The sequence below is a fragment of the Thalassophryne amazonica genome, chromosome 21, assembly GCF_902500255.1.
Source record: "Thalassophryne amazonica chromosome 21, fThaAma1.1, whole genome shotgun sequence".
Lineage (NCBI taxonomy): Eukaryota > Metazoa > Chordata > Actinopteri > Batrachoidiformes > Batrachoididae > Thalassophryne > Thalassophryne amazonica.
Window position 1 is genome coordinate 34,526,645 of NC_047123.1, and position 20,737 is coordinate 34,547,381.

At 39.2% G+C, this 20,737-nt stretch overlaps 1 protein-coding gene across 1 annotated transcript; it reads right to left on the reverse strand.

The window, feature by feature from the left end:
- Positions 1-4,337: 4,337 nt before the first annotated feature.
- On the reverse strand, positions 4,338-19,840 carry LOC117502781 (adhesion G-protein coupled receptor F1-like). Its single transcript, XM_034161896.1, is given in 14 exon segments — positions 4,338-4,441; positions 4,523-4,592; positions 7,512-8,909; positions 9,001-9,165; positions 13,415-13,593; positions 13,674-13,820; positions 13,911-14,033; positions 14,036-14,119; positions 15,235-15,258; positions 17,385-17,576; positions 17,683-17,819; positions 17,897-17,955; positions 18,059-18,165; positions 19,828-19,840. Coding segments are annotated over 14 exon segments (2,769 nt in total). The 3' UTR covers positions 4,338-4,370.
- Between the last annotated feature and the right edge of the window lie 897 nt (positions 19,841-20,737).

The following is a 20,737-nucleotide window of genomic DNA, read 5'->3' on the forward strand; positions in this document are numbered from 1 at the left end:
CTCGCACTTGAGACATTGGACTTAAAAAGATTTTGTGGCATGAGCAAGATTTGAACCCACAACGTCTCGATCACTAACCCAGCGTCTCTCACAGAGAGCCACAGGTCCTCCATGTCAACTTACTCTCCTAGTTCTTATATCCTCGCACTTGAGACATTGGACTTAAAAAGATTTTGTGGCAGGAGCAAGATTTGAACCCACAACGTCTCGATCACTAACCCAGCATCTCTCACAGAGAGCCACAGGTCCTGCATGTCAACTTACTCTCCTAGTTCTTATATCCTCGCACTTGAGACATTGGACTTAAAAAGATTTTGTGGCATGAGCAAGATTTGAACCCACAACTTCTCAATCACTAACCCAGCGTCTCTCACAGAGAGCCACAGGTCCTGCATGTCAACTTACTCTCCTAGTTCTTATATCCTCGCACTTGAGACATTGGACTTAAAAAGATTTTGTGGCATGAGCAAGATTTGAACCCACAACTTCTCAATCACTAACCCAGCGTCTCTCACAGAGAGCCACAGGTCCTGCATGTCAACTTACTCTCCTAGTTCTTATATCCTCGCACTTGAGACGTTGGGCTTAAAGATTTTGCAGCATGGACAAGATTTGAACTCATGCCTTCTCAATCTGGAGTCACTTTCCTTTCACAGAGCCATAAGGTCAACACATTAAAACTCTTTTTCGTAGTGCTTTTATCTTTTCACTTGGTAGGTTAGACCTCAAGATTTCATGCAGGACCTGAGTCATTTTCTAGAACACACACACACACGAATGCTTAAGGCTCTTCAATTTTCATTTTGGGGCTAAAATTCACTGGTGTTAAGCACACTCCAAACATACGTACACTGACCTTTTAATGTATGACATATAACATTTAATATGCTGAACGTAAAAAAAGAAATCAGACAAGAATCAAGAAACAGGATTTGAACCCATGACTTGGTCATGTCAAAAGCACATCATTATATATCCCTCTCTGTCGACTTCAGCTTATTTTGTGTTTGTTGGACTTCTTAAATGTGGGATCAACTACCTTCTCTCCCGCACTTTGAACTTGGCATGGTCAACTTCAAAATCTGGTGATATTGGGATCTGAATCCATGACTTCATGAACTCCATTCTTCATGTTGATGTCAGTTGTCACAATCTTGGGGAAAAAAAAAAAATCAAAACCCTACTTCACTTAATCATATCTTTGAATGAAGCGCAACACAAATAAACAAAATAATGTTTTTGGACCTACTGAAGCCCACCAGGTCACAAGTGAGATCATGGATCAACATAACCATGGCTTTTGAGAAATGGAGAAACCCCCATTTGGTTTAAAACTCAGCCCGAGTTGGCTTTCATTCCATTGACATGAAGGGTTAGGGTATTGGGTCGGTTGCATTCTGAAATCTCACCACTATGTGTCATTGAAAACTCTATTATGCACCTTTAAAAACGGGCACACCTCACACAAGCTGCTTAACCAGTGTGCAAAATTCTGCCACTACTTATTCATATACAGAACAGAGTGAGGCAAAGCCGGCAGTCTATTTATTTATTTTTACCTGGGGGCGGGTGTCAAAAAATGTTATTTATTATTAAAAAGACCAAAGCCACATTAGGAACATAAGTCAGAATTTCATAACTGTGTGAGCTCAATTAAAAGTTGCTTGCACAAATTCCCGTTTGGAGACTGATGCAGCTGCTTCATTTCAACTTTTTTGGGGGGGGACACCACCTTGAAATACACATTTTGTTTAACGTGTGAAATTAGTCTATTGAGGCTTTTCAGGTTTCAAATCCCACAAAACCTCGGAGATGTCACCGTGCTACAAGATCTCAGTAAGATTGACAACTGCATTGAGACACTCTGATCACGCTGCATTTTAACCGCTGCACACAGACAACAGCATCAACATCGCAACATAAAACTAGAAGCACTCAGAGCATGCAAACCTCCGCCAAGGCCATGGGGTCACTGACGCCGTAACATCTCTAACAATGATGTTTGTTCAGTAGTAAAAAAAAAAAAGTTTCATCTGCTGTGACTGGATAGCATGTATCCTTAGCGCTTGGCATCACATTTTATTGCAACTTGCACCTTTCCCAGAAGCTACTGTCATCTGAGCACTGATATTGCATGTGCTTATAGACAAAAACAAGAGACAAAATTCAAATTATTATTCAACTAAACTGCAAATATATGAATTTTTAAACATTTATGAAACACTTGTCTACACAAGGCCATAGGGTCAGTGACCCTATAGAGATTGCCTCCTTGGCACAGTGATCTATTCAACAATTCAGTGTTACAACCAAAACTATGATACATACACTTTTCTTTCCTTTATATTTGACATCCTTGACCATGAAAACATACCACTAGAACTTGGAATCACTTTTATGTCTTTATTAGTTGAGAAGTTATTGTATAAAAACGATTTTTCGGTAATGGCGGTTTTCTTCTGGATCTAGCTCCACATTTGAAGCTACATCAAATCTGATGACACCTTACTGAATCAGTATTCAGCTACAGTGTGGTGTTAGTTGTGCATCTCTAGCTTCATTTGTCACCTCACACTGACACATTTTCTATTTTTCCTATATTTTTGCATATTCTGGATCACCAGATCCAGAATCCAGATCCGATCATCACCAAACTTTGCTGTTTGAAAGAACATTTGACTATGTTACACTCAAATGTTTTGCAAGCCTTTCTGCCGTTTTTGTGGAGTGGATCCTTTAAAAAAAATTCCTGGATCCGGATCGTGATCCGGATCACCACTAAAATTTAATCATTTGTTCCTCTTGTCATTTCCTACCACTCTACAAAATTTCATCAAAATCCGTTCAAAACTTTTTGAGTTATCCTGCTGACATTCAGACAGACAAACAAACAAACGCGACCGAAAACATAACCTCCTTGGTGGAGGTAACTTTTTATATTGGGCCTAAAACACTCGTGAATATATTCTCTGGGTTTTTGTTATTGCATTTGTTTGCTCTTTAGCGTCTTGATTATTGTTCTTTACAACACTGTCCTCTCTGCTCCAGACTAATATGTCTGAAATTCAGTTTGCTTATTAAATTCCACGCAGATTAAACGTAACAGACATGGATTATTTGTTATTGTTTTAGCAAGTTTTCAGGATATCATGCAGCAGTCTTATTAACGTGATGAAAAGCATAAAAAAAAAACATGATTTTTTGTAGTATAATATTCATTTATAATTGTCATGTGGATTCTGTTTTGACTGCAGCGACTCTCTGGCGCGCAAGGGATTATGGGATACGTGAAAACCCCGAATGAACCAGTCATTAATTTTTGCTGCATCGATACTACATAAGGCAACGAAACAACACTTAGAATCCATCCTCAGTGTATCGGCCTAGACAAAAATGTATAACCATCGCATGGTGGCAGCTGTAGACAGCTAGGGGTCAATGAAGAATTACACAGAGGTCAAATGCTCCAATCATATTAAAAAAAATATACTACATGTCTGATAATGATTCTAAAAAAGTGCAGTTGGGACTATGTGACTGAATGTTCTTGAGTTATGAGGTTAAAATAAAACAGCAAAAATGGTGTCAGAGGTCAGTTTCAGTTTGTAGAGGGGTCAAAAAGTCCAACTTCAGTAAAAAAAAAAAAATGATGCAAGTTTTTGGTTGAAATAAAAGGATTAATAAATGAAATAGTTTTGACTGTGGTAAATGTTTGGTCTCCAAAGTAAAGGTCAAAGTCCATTGGATTCTACAACTTGTTATCCCGTAACATAACTAAGCATGAGAGATGGTGCAAACGAGTCCTTCTCAAAACCCTATTTACCCAAACAATAATCTGTATCATTGACACTGAGCTCCAATCCAGAGCAACAACTGACATGAATGTTCAATTCTGGAATCCCCAACACATTACGTTATTCTTTGAACTGAGTATTCTTGTAAATGTAGCCTATTATCCATTAAACAAAAAACATTTTGTAATATATTGCACTTAACTATTTCACCAAATAGGAAGCCATTAGAGATAAGTTTGCTTCAAGGCTATAAGGTCATGAATCAGCTGTGATGTGTTGTGCACAGTGCACATAATCGTGCATTAAAGTGTGATTCACTGTGATAATACAAACGAGTCCAGACAAATTCATGGGTCCCTGTATGATGGTGCATGCTGCACCATCTATCCCTACACCACAAACCCAAGTCATTTATTTGAGTGGAAAATTCAACACAGTTGGTTAAAAAAAAAAAATCTTGACAGCATGTGGGCAGGCGCCTGCATGTGCATGACGCCTCATAACTAGTAACATATTGAAATAACATGCACTGCAGAGACAATGGCATTAATACAGTTTGGCGTGCTGGATGGTGACTCAGGGGTTGATGAAAGACTCCGATGCACCAGCACTGTTCGAGTTTGCAGCTTGTGTCGTACGGTAGACATCTAAAAAGACAAAGTACATTCTTGACCAAAACACTGGACTAAAACAAGCAGGAAAGCCTGTAAAGTAAAAACTCCACTTACTACTTCTTCTTCCAGGTAACCTGTTCAGAAAGTTGAGTCCACTGGAGGAGGAAACATTACCACTTGTACTCTGGAACAGAAACGCATTAAAAAAAATATGAATACAGTGCAGCTAGATCCAGCACAAGATCATCTGAATAAAATGTGCCAAATTTGAAGTACGACATGTCGTCGGTTGGCGTAAGAAAAGAAAAAGTCGTTACTTGTGTTGGATTGGAGCGTGTGTACAAAAACAATTCAATTTACATCAATTTCAGTCGAGCATTGCATAAACCTTGTGTTAGATTTAGTAATATTAAGTGTTTAAGACAGATACCTTCGAATCCAAAATTGTTCCAAACAATAAAATAAAAAAACCTTGGGGTGGGGGAGACAACAAATAAATAAAAACACCAGTGTGAACAAATTCTGCTCTTCAAAATGATTCAGCTCATGTTCAACATTTGTTTTGGCTCTGAAATTAAATATCATCAATTTAGGGATAAATGAATAAGCAGCCATCAAAAATAAATAAAAAAGAAGCTGGAAAGGGCAAACCTTTTAAAAAGCTGGAAACAATAATCCTACTTTTTTTTTAAAAAAAAGGTAGTGTTCAAAATAGTTTTAAGTGAGGAAAGCTCAAAATCCTTTTATTTCCATACACACAAATGCATTGGATACACTGGACATTCTATTCTAAATCAAAACAAAGAAAAATTCAAATTTGTTATTACTTAAAAAAAGGAACAAAAAGTAATACTGGGCTGTTCAAAAATATGTAGCATATTTTAACAGTATCTGCATTTTTCTTTACAAACACTCGCTGTAATATGTAAAAATGCTTGAATGTTTATCTTTCCTGTGAATTACTGAACTAATATTTAATTGTATAATGGATGTTTCTGAGAACTACTTCACATCTCTACTGCATGGAGTTGACCAAGTTCTGACACCTGTCAACAGGTATTCAAGCATAGACCATTGGACTACATTTCACAGCTCTTCTGTATTTCTTGGTTTTTCCTCAGAAGCAGCATTTTTCACAAGCGTTCTATTCGATTAAGGTCCTGGGATTGGGCTGGCCACTCCATAACTTTGATCGTGTTGGTTTGGAGCCAAGATACTGCTCACTTGCTGGTCTGTGTCGGGACATTGTCTTGTTGAAAGTCATTTCAAGGCCATTTCCTCTTCAGCATAAGCTCTTCAAATATTCTGTTTGGTTTGAATACAGCTGTTGAGGGTTGTCTGTGGTCCCAAGACCTAAAAAGAACAATCTTGCTTTCATCAGTCCACAAAATGTTGCACCATTTCTCTTTAGGCCAGTCAGTGTGTTTGTCAAATTGTAACCTCTTCAGCAAGTCTTTTTTTTTTTTTTTTTTTTTAAGATTTTTGCTAATTTATTTTTTAAAACAACTAATAAATCACGTGTACTTAAATATTCACAGCCTTTGGCATGAAGCTCAAAATTGAGCTCAGGCACATCCTGTTTCCACTGATCATCCTTGAGATGTTTCTCCAGCTTAACTGGAGTCCACCTCGCGTAAATTCAGTTGACTGGGCATGGATAGGAATGGCACACACCTGTCTACATATAAGGTGCCACAGTTGACGGTCAAAGCACAAGCCAAGCATGAAGTCAAAGGAATAGTCTGTAGACCTCCAAGACAGGATTGTCTCAAGGCACAAATCTGGGGAAGGGCAAAGAAACATTTCTGCTGCTTTGAAGGTTTCAATGAGCACATCATCCATAAATGGAAGAAGTTGGGATCCACCAGGACTCTTCCAAGAGCTGGCTGCCCATCTGAATTGAGCAATTGTGAGAGAAGGGCCTTCATCAGGAAGGTGACCAAGAACCCAATGGTCACTCTGTTTGGAGCAAACCAGGCACTGCTCAGCACCTACCCAATACCATCCCTACAGTGAAACATGGTGGTGACAGCATCATGCTGTGGGGATGTTTCTCAGCAGCAGGAACTGAGAGACTAGTCAGGATTGAGGGAAAGATGAATGCAGCAAAGTACAGAGACATCCTGGATGAAAACCTGCTCCAGAGCTCTCCTGACCTCCGACTGGGGTGACGGTTCATCTTTCAGCAAAACGATGACCCTAAGCACACAGCCAAGATATCAAAGGAGTGACTTCAGGAAAACTCTGAATGTCCTTGAGTGGCCCAGCCAGAGTCCAGACCTGAATCCGATTGGACATCTGAGATGGAGAGCTGAAAATGGCTGTGCACTGATGCTCCCCATCCAACCTGATAGAGCTTGAGAGGTGCTACAAAGAGGAATGGGCAAAACTGCCCATAGGTGCGCCAAGCTTATTCAAGAAGACTTGAAGCTGTAATTGTTGCCAAAAATGCATCAACTAAGTTTTGAGCAAAGGGTGTGAATACTTATATTCCTGTGATTCCTTAGGTTTTTAGTTTTAAAAAGTTTGCACAAAAAAGTCATTATGGGGTGTTGTGTGTAGAAATTTGAGGGGAAAAAGAAATTTACTCCATTTTGGAAGAAGGTGGAAAAAGTGAAGCACTGAATACATTCTGGATGGACCATAGGTGTCTTCCAATCTTCCAATGTTTGCAGTACTCACAGGTAACTTTAGACCTCCTTTGATCATCCTGGTGCTGATCATTGGCTGAGTCTCTGCCATTCTTTAATCAATTTCAATGGCAGTTTTCTGTTTCCTTCCTCGTCTTTCTGGTTTTGTTGCCATTTTAAAGTCTTTCAGATCATTTTAGTTGAGCAGCCTATCATTTTTTCTGCACTTCTTTATACATTTTCTCCTCTCCAATCAACTTTTTTTTAATCAAAGTACACTACAACCAGCACATACAACAGTTACATGTTTTGATTTGGAATAGAATGTGGAGTGTTCCTAATGCATTTGGGTGTATGGAAACAAAAGCTATTATAAGGATTCTGAGCTTTATTCACACCGCTGTTATTTTGAATACAACGGTACATCTTTGTACATTTCAGCTCAAACACTGTATTTCTCAGTAAGAAAGTACCTGCAGTGAATTGAGGAAGGCAAAGGCAATATGGATTCCTTTATTTGTTGGTGACGTCATGGTTCCGACTCCCAAACCCCAAGTCAGTCCAAACAAAGGAGTCAAAAAGGCCACACATCGAAGAATGACTATCAGTGCATTCTTCTCACCTGGCTGGGAAGCATCTCCAGCACCTCTTCTCAGCATTTTAATTAAAACCACGATTAGGATTATGAAGTTGATTAAGACTATGACTAAGGCAGGAACTACAAAGGCCAACAGGGCCATGGACTCGTGCCAGTTGAGCCAACAGGCCTCAGACCTCCTGATGTACATGTTTCCTGGTGCAGTGACGGCAACTGTAACAACAGCTATAATTAAAGGGCAACCGTAGCCCAAGCTGAATCCGACAGCCAACATGGCTTTCTTGGACATGTGGGAGAAGACCAGGAGTGTGCGGTAAAGCAGGAGAAGTGCTGACACAAGCATCCAAAAGAACAGGGCAAGGTAAAAGAAGTGCATAAAAAATGTCGCAGTGCTACATGGTCCAACTGGAGTATGATAGTCTTCTCCTGGGTTTTCGCCAGGATTTTTAGCAACCGCGGCACCAATGATGAAGCAGATGTCCGCAATCAACAGCGCCAGTGCAATATTAACAACTGAAACATGGCGCATGAAAGCAGTGCTGTTCCTGGTCACCGTTTTCCAAACATATCCTTCAATAATGAGACAAATAAGTAGGCTTGCCAACGATATCCCCACTCCAATATAAGTGATGATATCCAAAATCAGTCTGAGCGACTCAGGGATGCTGGTTGCCATCAGAATTGAGAAGGAGGTGAGATGGCTGCAGTTGCATGTTATGATATTGTCTATGTCAGAGACAAATGTGCATCCTTCATGGTCCCATGCACCAAGATCATCAAGAAGTCTGAAGTTCCAGAAGACGCACTGTGCGTTTTGATTCAGGGAGTTGTTCACTTTGGTAAACCTCATGGTGACATTATTAATCGTTGCATTTGTTGAGACAAGCATCACAGCAGCGTTGATGGTGTCATTGAGAGTTTTGTTGGTGGTAACACTGAAGCTGCTGACATTGAAGCTAGCGTTCCGTGGTGGTAGGGCATTACGCAAGGTGGCAAAGACAATGGTGGTGATAAAAATGTCAACGGTATTTGTGTTTGGAATGTCAATGGTGACAGTGGAGTTCAGGTTTGCACTGAAGGAGTTGTCAAAGGTGGTTCTGTTAAGGAGGATGTTTTGAGTTTGAATGGTAAATTCTCCAACCAGCACTTCAGACAGACTCTCCAAAGAAGCCAGCAAAGTGGAGCTGGCATTCAGGGTTTCATTTGCATTAAGAATGTCCCAAGACTCCCTTGCATCATCACCAATGATGATTTCCACTGTTTGTAGTATATCCTGTAGACAAAAAAAAAAAAAAAAAGCCAGAGCCATAAATTATCTCAGAACACTGCAGGGCACTGGATTTGCAGCAGAAGGCTGAACTTACCTCCATGACAGTCTTGTTGACAGTAGTTGCAACACTGGCAACACTGTTCAGAATTCTAACAACAGCCAGGATGGTTGCAGATGAATTTGTAATTGCTTCTGCGTTGTTCTGGACAATTTCATTTACCTTGGCCACAAATACTGGTACACTTAATGCAACCAAATCCTGAAAGAAATGACATCATACCTAAAACATCCAGTCATCGCCTTAGGTCTCTACTTAACATCCAAGTCTGACGACGATACAGTCAGCTAGGTGGTAATAGGAGCCTAAAGACTTGGACCTTCATTATCCTGCAAAGATATTGGCAACGCCAAACACCTCTGTCCAGCGACCTCACAAATCTGTAAGCTCTTCTCAGGCCTCCCATGACCTCAAAGGCAGAGGAACCAGATACAGAAATTGACATTCATGTATCTGGTTCCTCTGCCGAGATACAGGTTTCACACTTTCACCACATACAGGTGCAATTCTGGTGGCTGAGTTCAGAAACTCACCATAAGCCTGGATCTTAGTCTTGGTTCAGGACAATCTCAAACACTCAGATTCTTCACTGAGCTTCTCAACAGCTACAACCCCTGACAAAAATTATGGAATCACCGGCCTCGGAGGATGTTCATTCAGTTGTTTAATTTTGTAGAAAAAAAGCAGATCACAGACATGACACAAAACTAAAGTCATCATCCCCAAACATCCTTTCAATTGATGGGATAAGAAAAGTGTCCAAAATATCAACGTAAACTTGTGCATTTATTGATGATGTAATGACAGCCATCTCCCCAGTGCCTTTACCTGACATGCAGCCCCATATCATCAATGACTGTGGAAGTTTACATGTTCTCTTCAGGCAGTCGTCTTTAGAAATTTCATTGGAACGGCACCAAACAAGAGTTCCAGCATCATCACCTTGCCCAATGCAGATTCGAGATTCATCACTGAATATGACTTTCATCCAGTCATCCACAGTCCACGATTGCTTTTCCTTAGCCCATTGTAACCTTGTTTTTTTCTGTTTAGGTGTTAATGATGGCTTTCGTTTAGCTTTTCTGTATGTAAATCCCATTTCCTTTAGGCGGTTTATTACAGTTTGGTCACAGACGTTGACTCCAGTTTCCTCCCATTCGTTCCTTATTTGTTTTGTTGTGCATTTTCGATTTTTGAGACATATTGCTTTAAGTTTTCCGTCTTGACGCTTTGATGTCTTCCTTAGTCTACCAGTATGTTTGCCTTTAACAACCTTCCCATGTTGTTTGGATTTGGTCCAGAGTTTAGACACAGCTGACTGTGAACAACCAACATCTTTTGCAACATTGCATGATGATTTACCCTCTTAAGAGTTTGATAATCCTCTCCTTTGTTTCAATTGACATCTCTCATATTGGAGCCATGATTCATGTCAGTCCACTTCGTGCAACAGCTCTCCAAGGTGTGATCATTCCTTTTTAGATGCAGACTAACGAGCAGATCTGATTTGATGCAGGTGTTAGTTTCGGGGATGAAAATTTACAGGGTGATTCCATAACTTATTCCTTAGAATTGAGTGAGTCCATATTTTTTTCCCTCTGCTTGGTCTAAAAAAGTAACCGTTACTGACTACCACAATTTTTTTTTTTCCTGATTTCTTATAGTGTTTCTTAAAGCCATAAAGTTGTCATTTGAAATGACTTTAGTTTTTTGTCATGTCTGTGATCTGCTTTTTTTCTACAAAATTAAACAACTGAATGAACATCCTCTGAGGCCGGTGATTCCATAATTTTTGTCAGGGGTTGTACAATCAGAGTATCATACAATTTCATAAAGACCACAGAATCACAAAGTGAAGCTCAGTAAACCTTTCCACACCAACAAAAGCACCTAAGTCTCTGGTTTCCACAACCCTATTGTTTGCAATGCCAGAAGAACAGCATCTCCAAGTTTTATCTTTTTTTTTTTTTATCTTGCATCATAAACAGATGTCATGCATTAAAAACATGACAGGATTTTTTTCATATTTATATTTTAAAATAGCTCTTCATCTTCCTGTACATGTATAAATACTTAATTGATTACTCTTGTCCTTGTTAGGATGAGGACTGTCTGACAAATGGTCAGTTTAGGTTTGGTCGGTTTAGGATAGGATAGAGGGGGTGCACTATTAGTATAACAGAGCATAGGCCACAAAGGTTCCAAGATAAAGGAACCCAAAAACCTCTGCCTCAGTCTAACCCCATGCTGGAGACTGGACCAAAAAAATGGAGAAACATCTCAGGTTCCTCCCCACAGGCTGTACATGTACCAGTTGGAGTCTCATTACCGTTCTATGTCTGTTCAAGAGGTTGTGACCTGTGAGAGTCCCATCCACTGAAAATGACAGGCCAACTAGCTCCTTAGAAAACCTTAGGTTTGGTCCTTCCACGAGCTGTCTTGCCTGCCTACAGTCACTCAAGCGTTGCCATGGTTTGTGGTGCTGCTTCCTGATCCAGTTCTGGGGGGGACGGTCTTCTGTACAGCAGTTGTCACCCCTACAACGGGCTCTGGACCCACGAATTTAGTTTGTGAGTCAGTCCATTTACTCATTAACTGGAATACCTGTATGACCAGTTACCCACACTACAACTACATAGTGTCTCCCAATGTGTTAAGTGCCTGGACACACTCCCACACCAGAGCTGATGAGAAGTGTGGCCCTTTAACAGCTCTTATGCACACACCTGACTGAGTAAATAAAAACTATTTTACTCCTAAAATTGAGGTTAATCAGGAGCTCCACACACTGAATAACAGCAAACACCTCAGCCTGAAAGACGGTGGTGCATCTGCCCAGTGCAAAGCTCTTTTCCTGTCAGGCCATTGTGCTGTATTTAACACGCCAACTCCAGCTTTCCCCCTAATCAATGATCCGTCTGTACAACAAGTGATTACAGGTGAGGTTCTCCCTGTTATCACTGTACTGAATTTAGTCACAAAGGAATATCTTTTTCCTAGTAATGAGCAGAAGATCTGCCGATATTCTTCCCTGATTAAGGTGTGAGAGGCATCTGCTGGTCTTCACCACTTGCCCAACTGGTGCAACCCTACTGACAGAGATTGCCTCTCCAACAATGTAGAGGTCTATGGGGGCTAAATTCAGAAGTACTACTAAAGCTGCTATCTGTGTTTTCCTGAGGGCACTCGTGACACAAAAGCATGCCACTCTGAACATGAGTCAGCATAACCCTCACAGCTCCAAACTCTAGTCTGGTCCACCAGACTATCCCAGCATAACTTAGCATGGGTCTTATCACCAAAGTGTAGCTCTAACTCATTACATTGGGACTAACTCCCCATCTTTATCGGACAATACGATGGCACTGCTGTAAACTGAGAATTGCCTTATGACATTTCTCATTTATGCATCTCTTCCAGTTAAGTTTGTTATCTAAACAGACACCAAGGAACTTAACCGAGTCAGATAGTCTTCGCTCGATATCGCCCAATTTTGGTAGAACTAGACCGAATGTGGTTCTCTAATTTGTGAAGAGAACTGTAACTATTTTGTGTGTATTCAGAGACAAGCTGTTGGACACACACCACTCCTCTACTATCCTGGGAGCATTCTGTCTGAGTTCTGAAATAGTTCTCAAACAGAATCCCTCAATAAAGATAACTAAATCGTCTACATACCCTTGGGTGTACAGTCTGAGATTATTTAATTCAGTGAGAAGGTTGTTCACAACAAGTCACCAGCAAAGAGGAGGTGCTTCACTGCCATCTTCACTGTACTGTCACCAAGTGAAGTCGCTGTCCTACATTGAAGCATGGCAACAATCCATCTGATGGCAGTGCTGTTCACATTTGGACTGCAGAGCCACTTTGATAGAATTTACAGTTCAAATACTCCCTGAATATCAAGAAAATCTAATCCATACTGTTGACAAAATAGGGTTCTCGCAATTCTCATAAGATCATGCGGGGCAGTCTCTGTGGAGAGCCCTGCTTGATATGCATGTTGCCTTACATTGAGTGGTGACCTTGAAAGGACACCATCTCTTCACATATCTATCAATTAGTCTCTCCAAACCTTTCAAAAGTAGTGATGTAAGACTGATGAGTCTAAATGCTTTAGCTTCTTTGTAAGAAGGTTTCCTCCCTCAAGGTGCATTTGTGGTCCTTACGAGGGAAGGACATCGTAGCCGTACCAATTCCATGAACTCTGACAAAACGTCAGTATTTGACAACCATATCAAGTGTGAGGTATCCATCAAGGAATGATTAGTGAGCCACACCCAATCAAACTATGAAATCTCTTGATATCATAAATTAAATTTGTCACATCACGAAAACCAAAGTTGCTCCAACTTTCCTGGATGAGCACCGTACAATAGTGAGCAGGCTCTGCCGTAGCGAATTGTATTTATCATAAAGAATTAGTTACAAACTGTAGAAGGTCGCCTACCTGTGACTCAATCAACAATTCGTAGATTACTATTAGGATGCAAGTGTCCTCCTTCAGTTTCCACTCCCTATTGCACTCACAGACAGCGGTTTTGCTTCCAATGTAATCTGGATCACATTCGATTATTGATATGTTATCAACTTGTCCACTTCCATACTTAGTGTTATTACATACAGCAGCTAAAGAAAAATAGATAAGTTAAATTAGTGTCACACAAAACAGAAGACAAAGATAATGTCTTCAGTAAGATTAATCTTACCCCCTATGAAAATGTCAATTGTTGTTGTCACTTCGTAACCTTTTGGGTCATCAACCCTGCACACAAAACTCTTTTGTGGTGTGTTGCAGTTTTTCAGGGTGTAATCATGCTGGATGCAATAGTCTCCAATTTCATTAGGAATCACCTCTGCAGAAATTTAATAATGTTGAGATTCATTGTAAAAAGAAAAAAAAAAAAAAGCCTTCTCAGGTATTTACAACATCAATTTGGACTAACTTGTGCCTAAAACATCTGTCTCTCCAAACAGTTTGACTCTGAAGTTGGACTGAACACAGCACACGAGATGCTCTGTTCGTCCTTCGATGCATCCAACATTAACTCGACTCGGCATTCGACATTTGGAGCTTGTCTGATCGCCACTCCTTGAAGATCTCCTTGTTGTAAGAAATTCAGTGCTTTTCCCACCAGAGTACATTCATATCTCCCTGTGAGATAAAAAAAAATAAATAAATATCAAATAGTGCTGGTGGAATTTTAGGAATCAGACCTCTAAATAACTTAAATGACAAAGTTCGCCTGGCTTGACTGAATGTTACTCTGAGACAGTGTTTTATGCGTTGATGTGGAGGTGCGTGTGACATATGGTGTTCAATATTCCACAGTGCAAAGAGCGGCTCGCACTACACAAGCAACATTCCAACTTTCAACCCAGTTATGGTGTTCCTGCACCAAACATAACTGCTCTGTCTGAAGACCAGTAGGCGTGTCCAGATGTGGTCAGAAAGACCGTGCAGGTCGGGGGTCATTTCACAGGTCCATGAAATTTACTATTTCATTGCTTGGACAAGTGGTTAATGTGACTTATTTGGTCACTTAGCTGCATCATTTCTGTCTTTGCATGTTTTAAAATTCTTTGTTGTGCTCTGTTTTACTGTTTGGTTTTGGTAGCCTGACCAAAGCTGGTGGTCACTACTCTGAGTCTGATCGATTTCGTCCTATAATCAAAAAATGCCTTAGAGTTTTTTCCTTTCCACTGTTGCAAATGTGTTTGCTCAGAGGGCAACTAAGGGTAGATCTCACCCTTGTGAAACGCCTTGGACCAGTATGTGTTGTGATTTAGCGCTATATAAATTCAATTCAACTGAATGCGACGTATGCTTGGATATAGCTTATAACGTTGTTAGGTCACTGACAGAGCCATTTGGTAATGCTGGTACCTTCGCTAGAGAACAAAGGTACCAGAAGACAAAGATAGTCTTCAGCAAAAGGTACCAAAGGTTAAAGTTTAGGCAGTGGTGCTTCATGTCTTATTGTATGATTGTGAGACTTTGACACTAACCAGTGACCAAAGAAGACAAGTCTTTTGTACTGGTCTCTTCATACAATCCTTAGCTACTGGAGGAATCATTGTGTGTTCAAATGAATGCTTAACTAGGGAGACTCAGTTGAAGGAGCTTACTTGCAGCGCCTCTAAATGCCAGCTAAGACATTTGGCCACATGTTAACCCCCAAAACATGACTCAACTGCAAATCGTGAATCATCTACAAACCCTTAATTGCAAAACGTGAATAATGAAAAAGCATCTCCGAAAACGTGAACGCAGGTCTTGCAAAATGTGAATATCTTCACCGCAAAACTGTTTTGTTTTTTTAAAAATTGTTTTATTTTTGGCACAGGGGCCACAACAGCCGGAGGTGATTGGAGCAGCTCTCAATTCTGGGGTCAAGCGTCCGGCCCCGTTGGGACAGGGACCGTTATTTCTTTGACTGGGATGGGACACCTGTCAAACGGTAACACAAGTGTCAAATTCAGAGGACAGAAACCTCCCCCTCTGGTAAACAGCTCAATAATCTTAAGAGAAACATTGTAGAAAAACAAACACTAGTTTCTAACCTCAGGAAGGTAGACAACGAGCTACAACCTTATTTTTATCCATATGAGCCATCCTCTGAGCTGGAAAAATAACATTGACCTGAATGAGCAGACAGCGGAGAAACGGAAGCGTAGGGACCATCTACAAAGTGCAAAACCAAGATACCAGAAAAATATTCAATAAATTCAGGTGTGGCCTCACTAAATTCACTGAGCACATCAGTCTCCTGCTGGTCTCCTGCTGGTTATACAACAGCATTCGTTCGGAAAATGTGCAAAATTAATTTTAGTGAATTAGTACATTGTGAGATATTTATTTCCTCTAGGCTGGACTATTGTAATTCATTATTATCAGGTTGTCCTAAAAGTTCCCTGAAAAGCCTTCAGTTAATTCAAAATGCTGCAGGTAGAGTACTAATGGGGACTAGAAGGAGAGAGCATATCTCACCCATATTGGCCTCTCTTCATTGGCTTCCTGTTAATTCTAGAATAGAATTTAAAATTCTTCTTCTTACTTATAAGGTTTGAATAATCAGGTCCCATCTTATCTTAGGGACCTCATAGTACCATATCACCCCAATAGAGCGCTTTGCTCTCAGACTGCAGGCTTACTTGTAGTTCCTAGGGTCTGTAAGAGTAGAATGGGAGGCAGAGCCTTCAGCTTTCAGGCTCCTCTCCTGTGGAACCAGCTCCCAATTCAGATCAGGGAGACAGACACCCTCTCTACTTTTAAGATTAGGCTTAAAACTTTCCTTTTTGCTAAAGCTTATAGTTAGGGCTGGATCAGGTGACCCTGAACAATCCCTTGGTTATGCTGCTATAGACTTAGACTGCTGGGGGGTTCCCATGATGCACTGAGTGTTTCTTTCTCTTTTTGCTGTATGCACCACTCTGCATTTAATCAGTGATTGATCTCTGCTCCCCTCCACAGCATGTCTTTTTCCTGGTTCTCTCCCTCAGCCCCAACCAGTCCCAGCAGAAGACTGCCCCTCCCTGAGCCTGGTTCTGCTGGAGGTTTCTTCCTGTTAAAAGGGAGTTTTTCCTTCCCACTGTCGCCAAGTGCTTGCTCACAGGGGGTCGTTTTGACCGTTGGGGTTTTTAAGTAATTATTGTATGGCCTTGCCTTACAATATAAAGCGCCTTGGGGCAACTGTTTGTTGTGATTTGGCGCTATATAAATAAAATTGATTGAATTGATTGATTTTTCAGTATTCACGTTTTGCAATTAACGGTTGGTGGAGAATTCATGATTTGCAGTTAATTCATGTTTTGGGGGTTAACACCTGTGACATTTCTCTGTGCATGATCCAGCACACAGACAAACCGTTTGATGGATTCAATGGAATTTTACACATTGGTAGCACACTACATAAAGATGTGATTGAAGGAAAACGATTACAGTTCGACATCTTCAAGGGGAGATTTCTGGACATTTATGTGTTTAATGAATGCATCACATGATATTGATTGATAATGGTAGGCATATGAACACATGAACAGGGGCATCAAGGAAAATCATTCTGGGTCAACATCTTAAAGCACAGATCATTGGACTTTTTTGTTTACTCAATTACTCATACTGTATTAAACTTGAACAATGGGAGCACAACATATGAAGATATGCATGAAGGAAAACAATTCTGCTGTGATGTCTTTAAGCGCAAATAATTGGACTTTTGCCATTTTTTTTAGTGCATCAAGTTTGTCAGTTACATGTACAAACTGTTAATTCAGGTAATCACAAGAGTTACGACCACTGATATGTAAGACGCTGAAGCAGTTAGTATGGCAGCATGGGTGGTGTCATTTTGTGAGCTTGCTTGCGGGCATGTAGTCATTATTATTATTATGAACTTACCACTGTCAACAAAAATGACAGTCAATGTTTAGTGTTGATGCCCTGCCAGATGTAATTATTTTCATCCTGGAATTATCTTTGATTTTGTTTCCATTTATTTTCCACACAGAATCAGACAGCTGTCCCACATCTAAGTTGTGAGGTTGACTACATGTCACGTTTAGTTTGCTGCCGGTGTAGGTGATGCTTGGAAAGCTGAGTGGCTCAGAACCTTTGAACAAAGTGAAAAGGAGCAATAAACATTTGAGTCAATTTAAGAAGAATTAAAAAAAGAAAAACAATGATGGGGTTTGAGGTATTTTTTGTTTACTACTTACTGTTGTAATATGCAGAAACTATTCCAATGACTGGAGCAACAACATTTATTTCTTTTGGAAGGTTGTCATTTGCGCTAATAATTTCACCAGAAATAACTCTTGTTTCCACAACAAATGCAGTAATTATGCTTCCTGGGCTGGAAAATAAAACATTAATCCTAGTTAACTTAATGTCAAATCCTTGCAGAATTTTCCTTAATCAAAAATGCTATACCTGTATTTCCGTATGAAAGACTTGATGAATCCTGTTAGTTTACTGTATCCGTCATTTAACTACGGAATAGATCATGATATATTGACGTTATAATAATGATGTCATGAACAAAATTTCAACAACCAATCAAACCAGACGTTCTGTTTTCATCAGCGTACGTACCTCTGGCTCAATCTTTGAAGTAAGTTCCTTGTATTCAGCACTTGTAGAGTCACCCAGTCCTGTTGTGTAAGTCTTGTTTAATGTGACTGACATTTCCAATTGGAATCCTGTTTATCAGATGAAAATAAATTACAAAGGATACGGCTGCAAGTTTCTCTTTTTGTAACTGAGCTACTGACAGAGAGACTAATACAGATGAGACAAATTTATAGAGTCAACTTTATTTTAGTGCAACAAATATATTTTAAAGAGTCAGTGGAAGAACAAAGAAAACCCTGCAGGGGGATCAACCTGAACCCTGAAACACTGCTGAATACACTTGTGAAGAGATAAACTGTGACATCACTTGTATTATTTTCACATACTTTGCAAACCTGCTAACTTTTAAATTAGTTTCATGGTGAAAGTCAGAGTAATATTCTAACATATGACAGAGTGGCTGAAGAAGGAGAAAGAGTCATCACAAGACAGAACAATGTGTGGAATATTTCAATCAAGTGAAAATAAGTCAGCAATTAAATGATTCCCATCCCATTACTTATTTTGGTTTATAACACAGAACATCCTGAAATTGGTGTGGTCAAAATGAATAATTACAATAATTAGAGTTTGTTCAATGTTGTCACCGTTTGTTCATTCTGGCACTGATTTAGCACCTCCTTGAATAAATCAAATGACAATACTAAATTGCCACACCTTTTGTCTATTATCAGCACTTTAATTTGGTATTTTTGTGCACTGTTTCAGTGTACTTTTCATTATTATTTAATTTTTTAATAGTTTATTGTGTTCAGTGCATTGATTTCTGGACAAATCCAATATAAATATTCCGTACAGCTTATCAGTAACAAATGTCAACAAATGATTTTTTTTGGTATATAAGCGCACCAGAGTACAAGTCGCAGGACCTCCCAAACTAGTCAAAAACTGACAACTTACGTGGATATGCAGTAAATGTAAATCGATTTCACCCATATAATTAAGAAATATAAGTCAATTTCACCTAGATTATCAGTAAATATGACTCCATTTCCCCCAGATACGTATGATTTTTTGCTCAGATACTTAGTAAATATGAATCAGCTTTCCTTGTGAAATTGACTAGGATTTACTAAGATTTTTTTTTTTTTTTTTGGCAATATAACTCATTTGGCATGCTATTACTAAATCCAACACATTTCAACTGTTGCTGTTATTAATGTACTTAATTTTTTTGTTTAGGTCTAGTTAATGTACTCAATTTTTAATCAAAATTGTAGAACTTGAAATCCATTCAATTATATTATGTCTCACTTTGTTGCCACAATTTTCTGAGTAAACATTGGTCAAAATTTTTACAGTAGCAGATTTTGACTGTTTTATACATAACAGATTTCAATTATAACAGACAAAATTCACTGGTCCACTTCCATCTATTATATGCAAGTTTCACTGTATATCAATATTTTTTTGAATATAATAAATGTGAACTTGAATGGATTGAGCACAAGGAAAATTAAAAGAAAGAAATACTTCAAATAAATTTTAATCAGACCTTTGGGAACAGATGTGGTAAGTGTAGGGACCGAAGTTGTTGGAGCAATGGTTGTTGCACCTGAAGAAAAGATTTTTGTTAATATTTTTAAAGAAATTAATATAGTAAATGTGAAAGTCAATGAATTGAGCACAAGGAAAATTAAAGAAATACTATGAATTAATTTTAACTAGACCTGGTGAAACAGCTGTAGTAATTTTAGGAACCAGCGTTGTTGGAACAATGGATGTTGTACCTGAAAAGAACATTTTGTTGATATTTTTCAAGTATAATGATTAAAACACTTCACAGGAGCAAAATGACCCTGGAATACTGTAAAATGTAAGCCAGACCAGAGAATCATCATCCATTCAACTAATTTTAAAAGATTACGGTATCATGGCTGCCTTTATTATAAAAACGTAACTGTTATTATACTGAGTTGTGGAAGGCATTGTGGCCAAATGCATTGTAACAATGGATGTTCACTCGGAAAAGAACATTTCATTAAAATAAAATAAAAAATCCATTAACATCACTGGTAAACTGTACTTGACAGACAAAATTTTAATTTAAATAAAATTTCAAACTAATTTTTACCAAAGCCGGGTCGCAGGTTTGCCAGTTCTTTACTGTAAAAACTTGCTCATAACTACACTGGGAAGAACATTGGTGGGAGGTGTAGTGGAAACATTTCATGAATATTTTTCCATTTTGATAGCTGGTAAACTTCAGCACATGGAGAACTAGAGTGCTTAGAGAGCACAATATCCCCCCACTGGCTAATGCTGTTTTGGTGCAAGTGCCTGGTACACTCTGATAGCATTTGTTTTGTCAACACACATCACCTATTTGCACTTCTAGCAAAAACTGTAAAATGAGCTGATTTCAGTGAAGAATTTCTTTCATAAATCAAGAAGAATAAATATTTTACTCTTCAAAGTTAACCTGTTGATTCAGACTCTGGACTGAAACATATAAATGAAAAGGAATTTTCTATGAAGGGCCTTAAGTTGAAAGATATGCGGATTAGCAACCTATAAAAGGACATGTACCAAGTTTCACAAAATTCCTCCTAAAAGTGTAAGAAGAGTTGAATTCAGAATGCAGACACCCACTCATGAAACTGACAGGGTCTAGATTTGTTAATCAAGGACCATAACTCT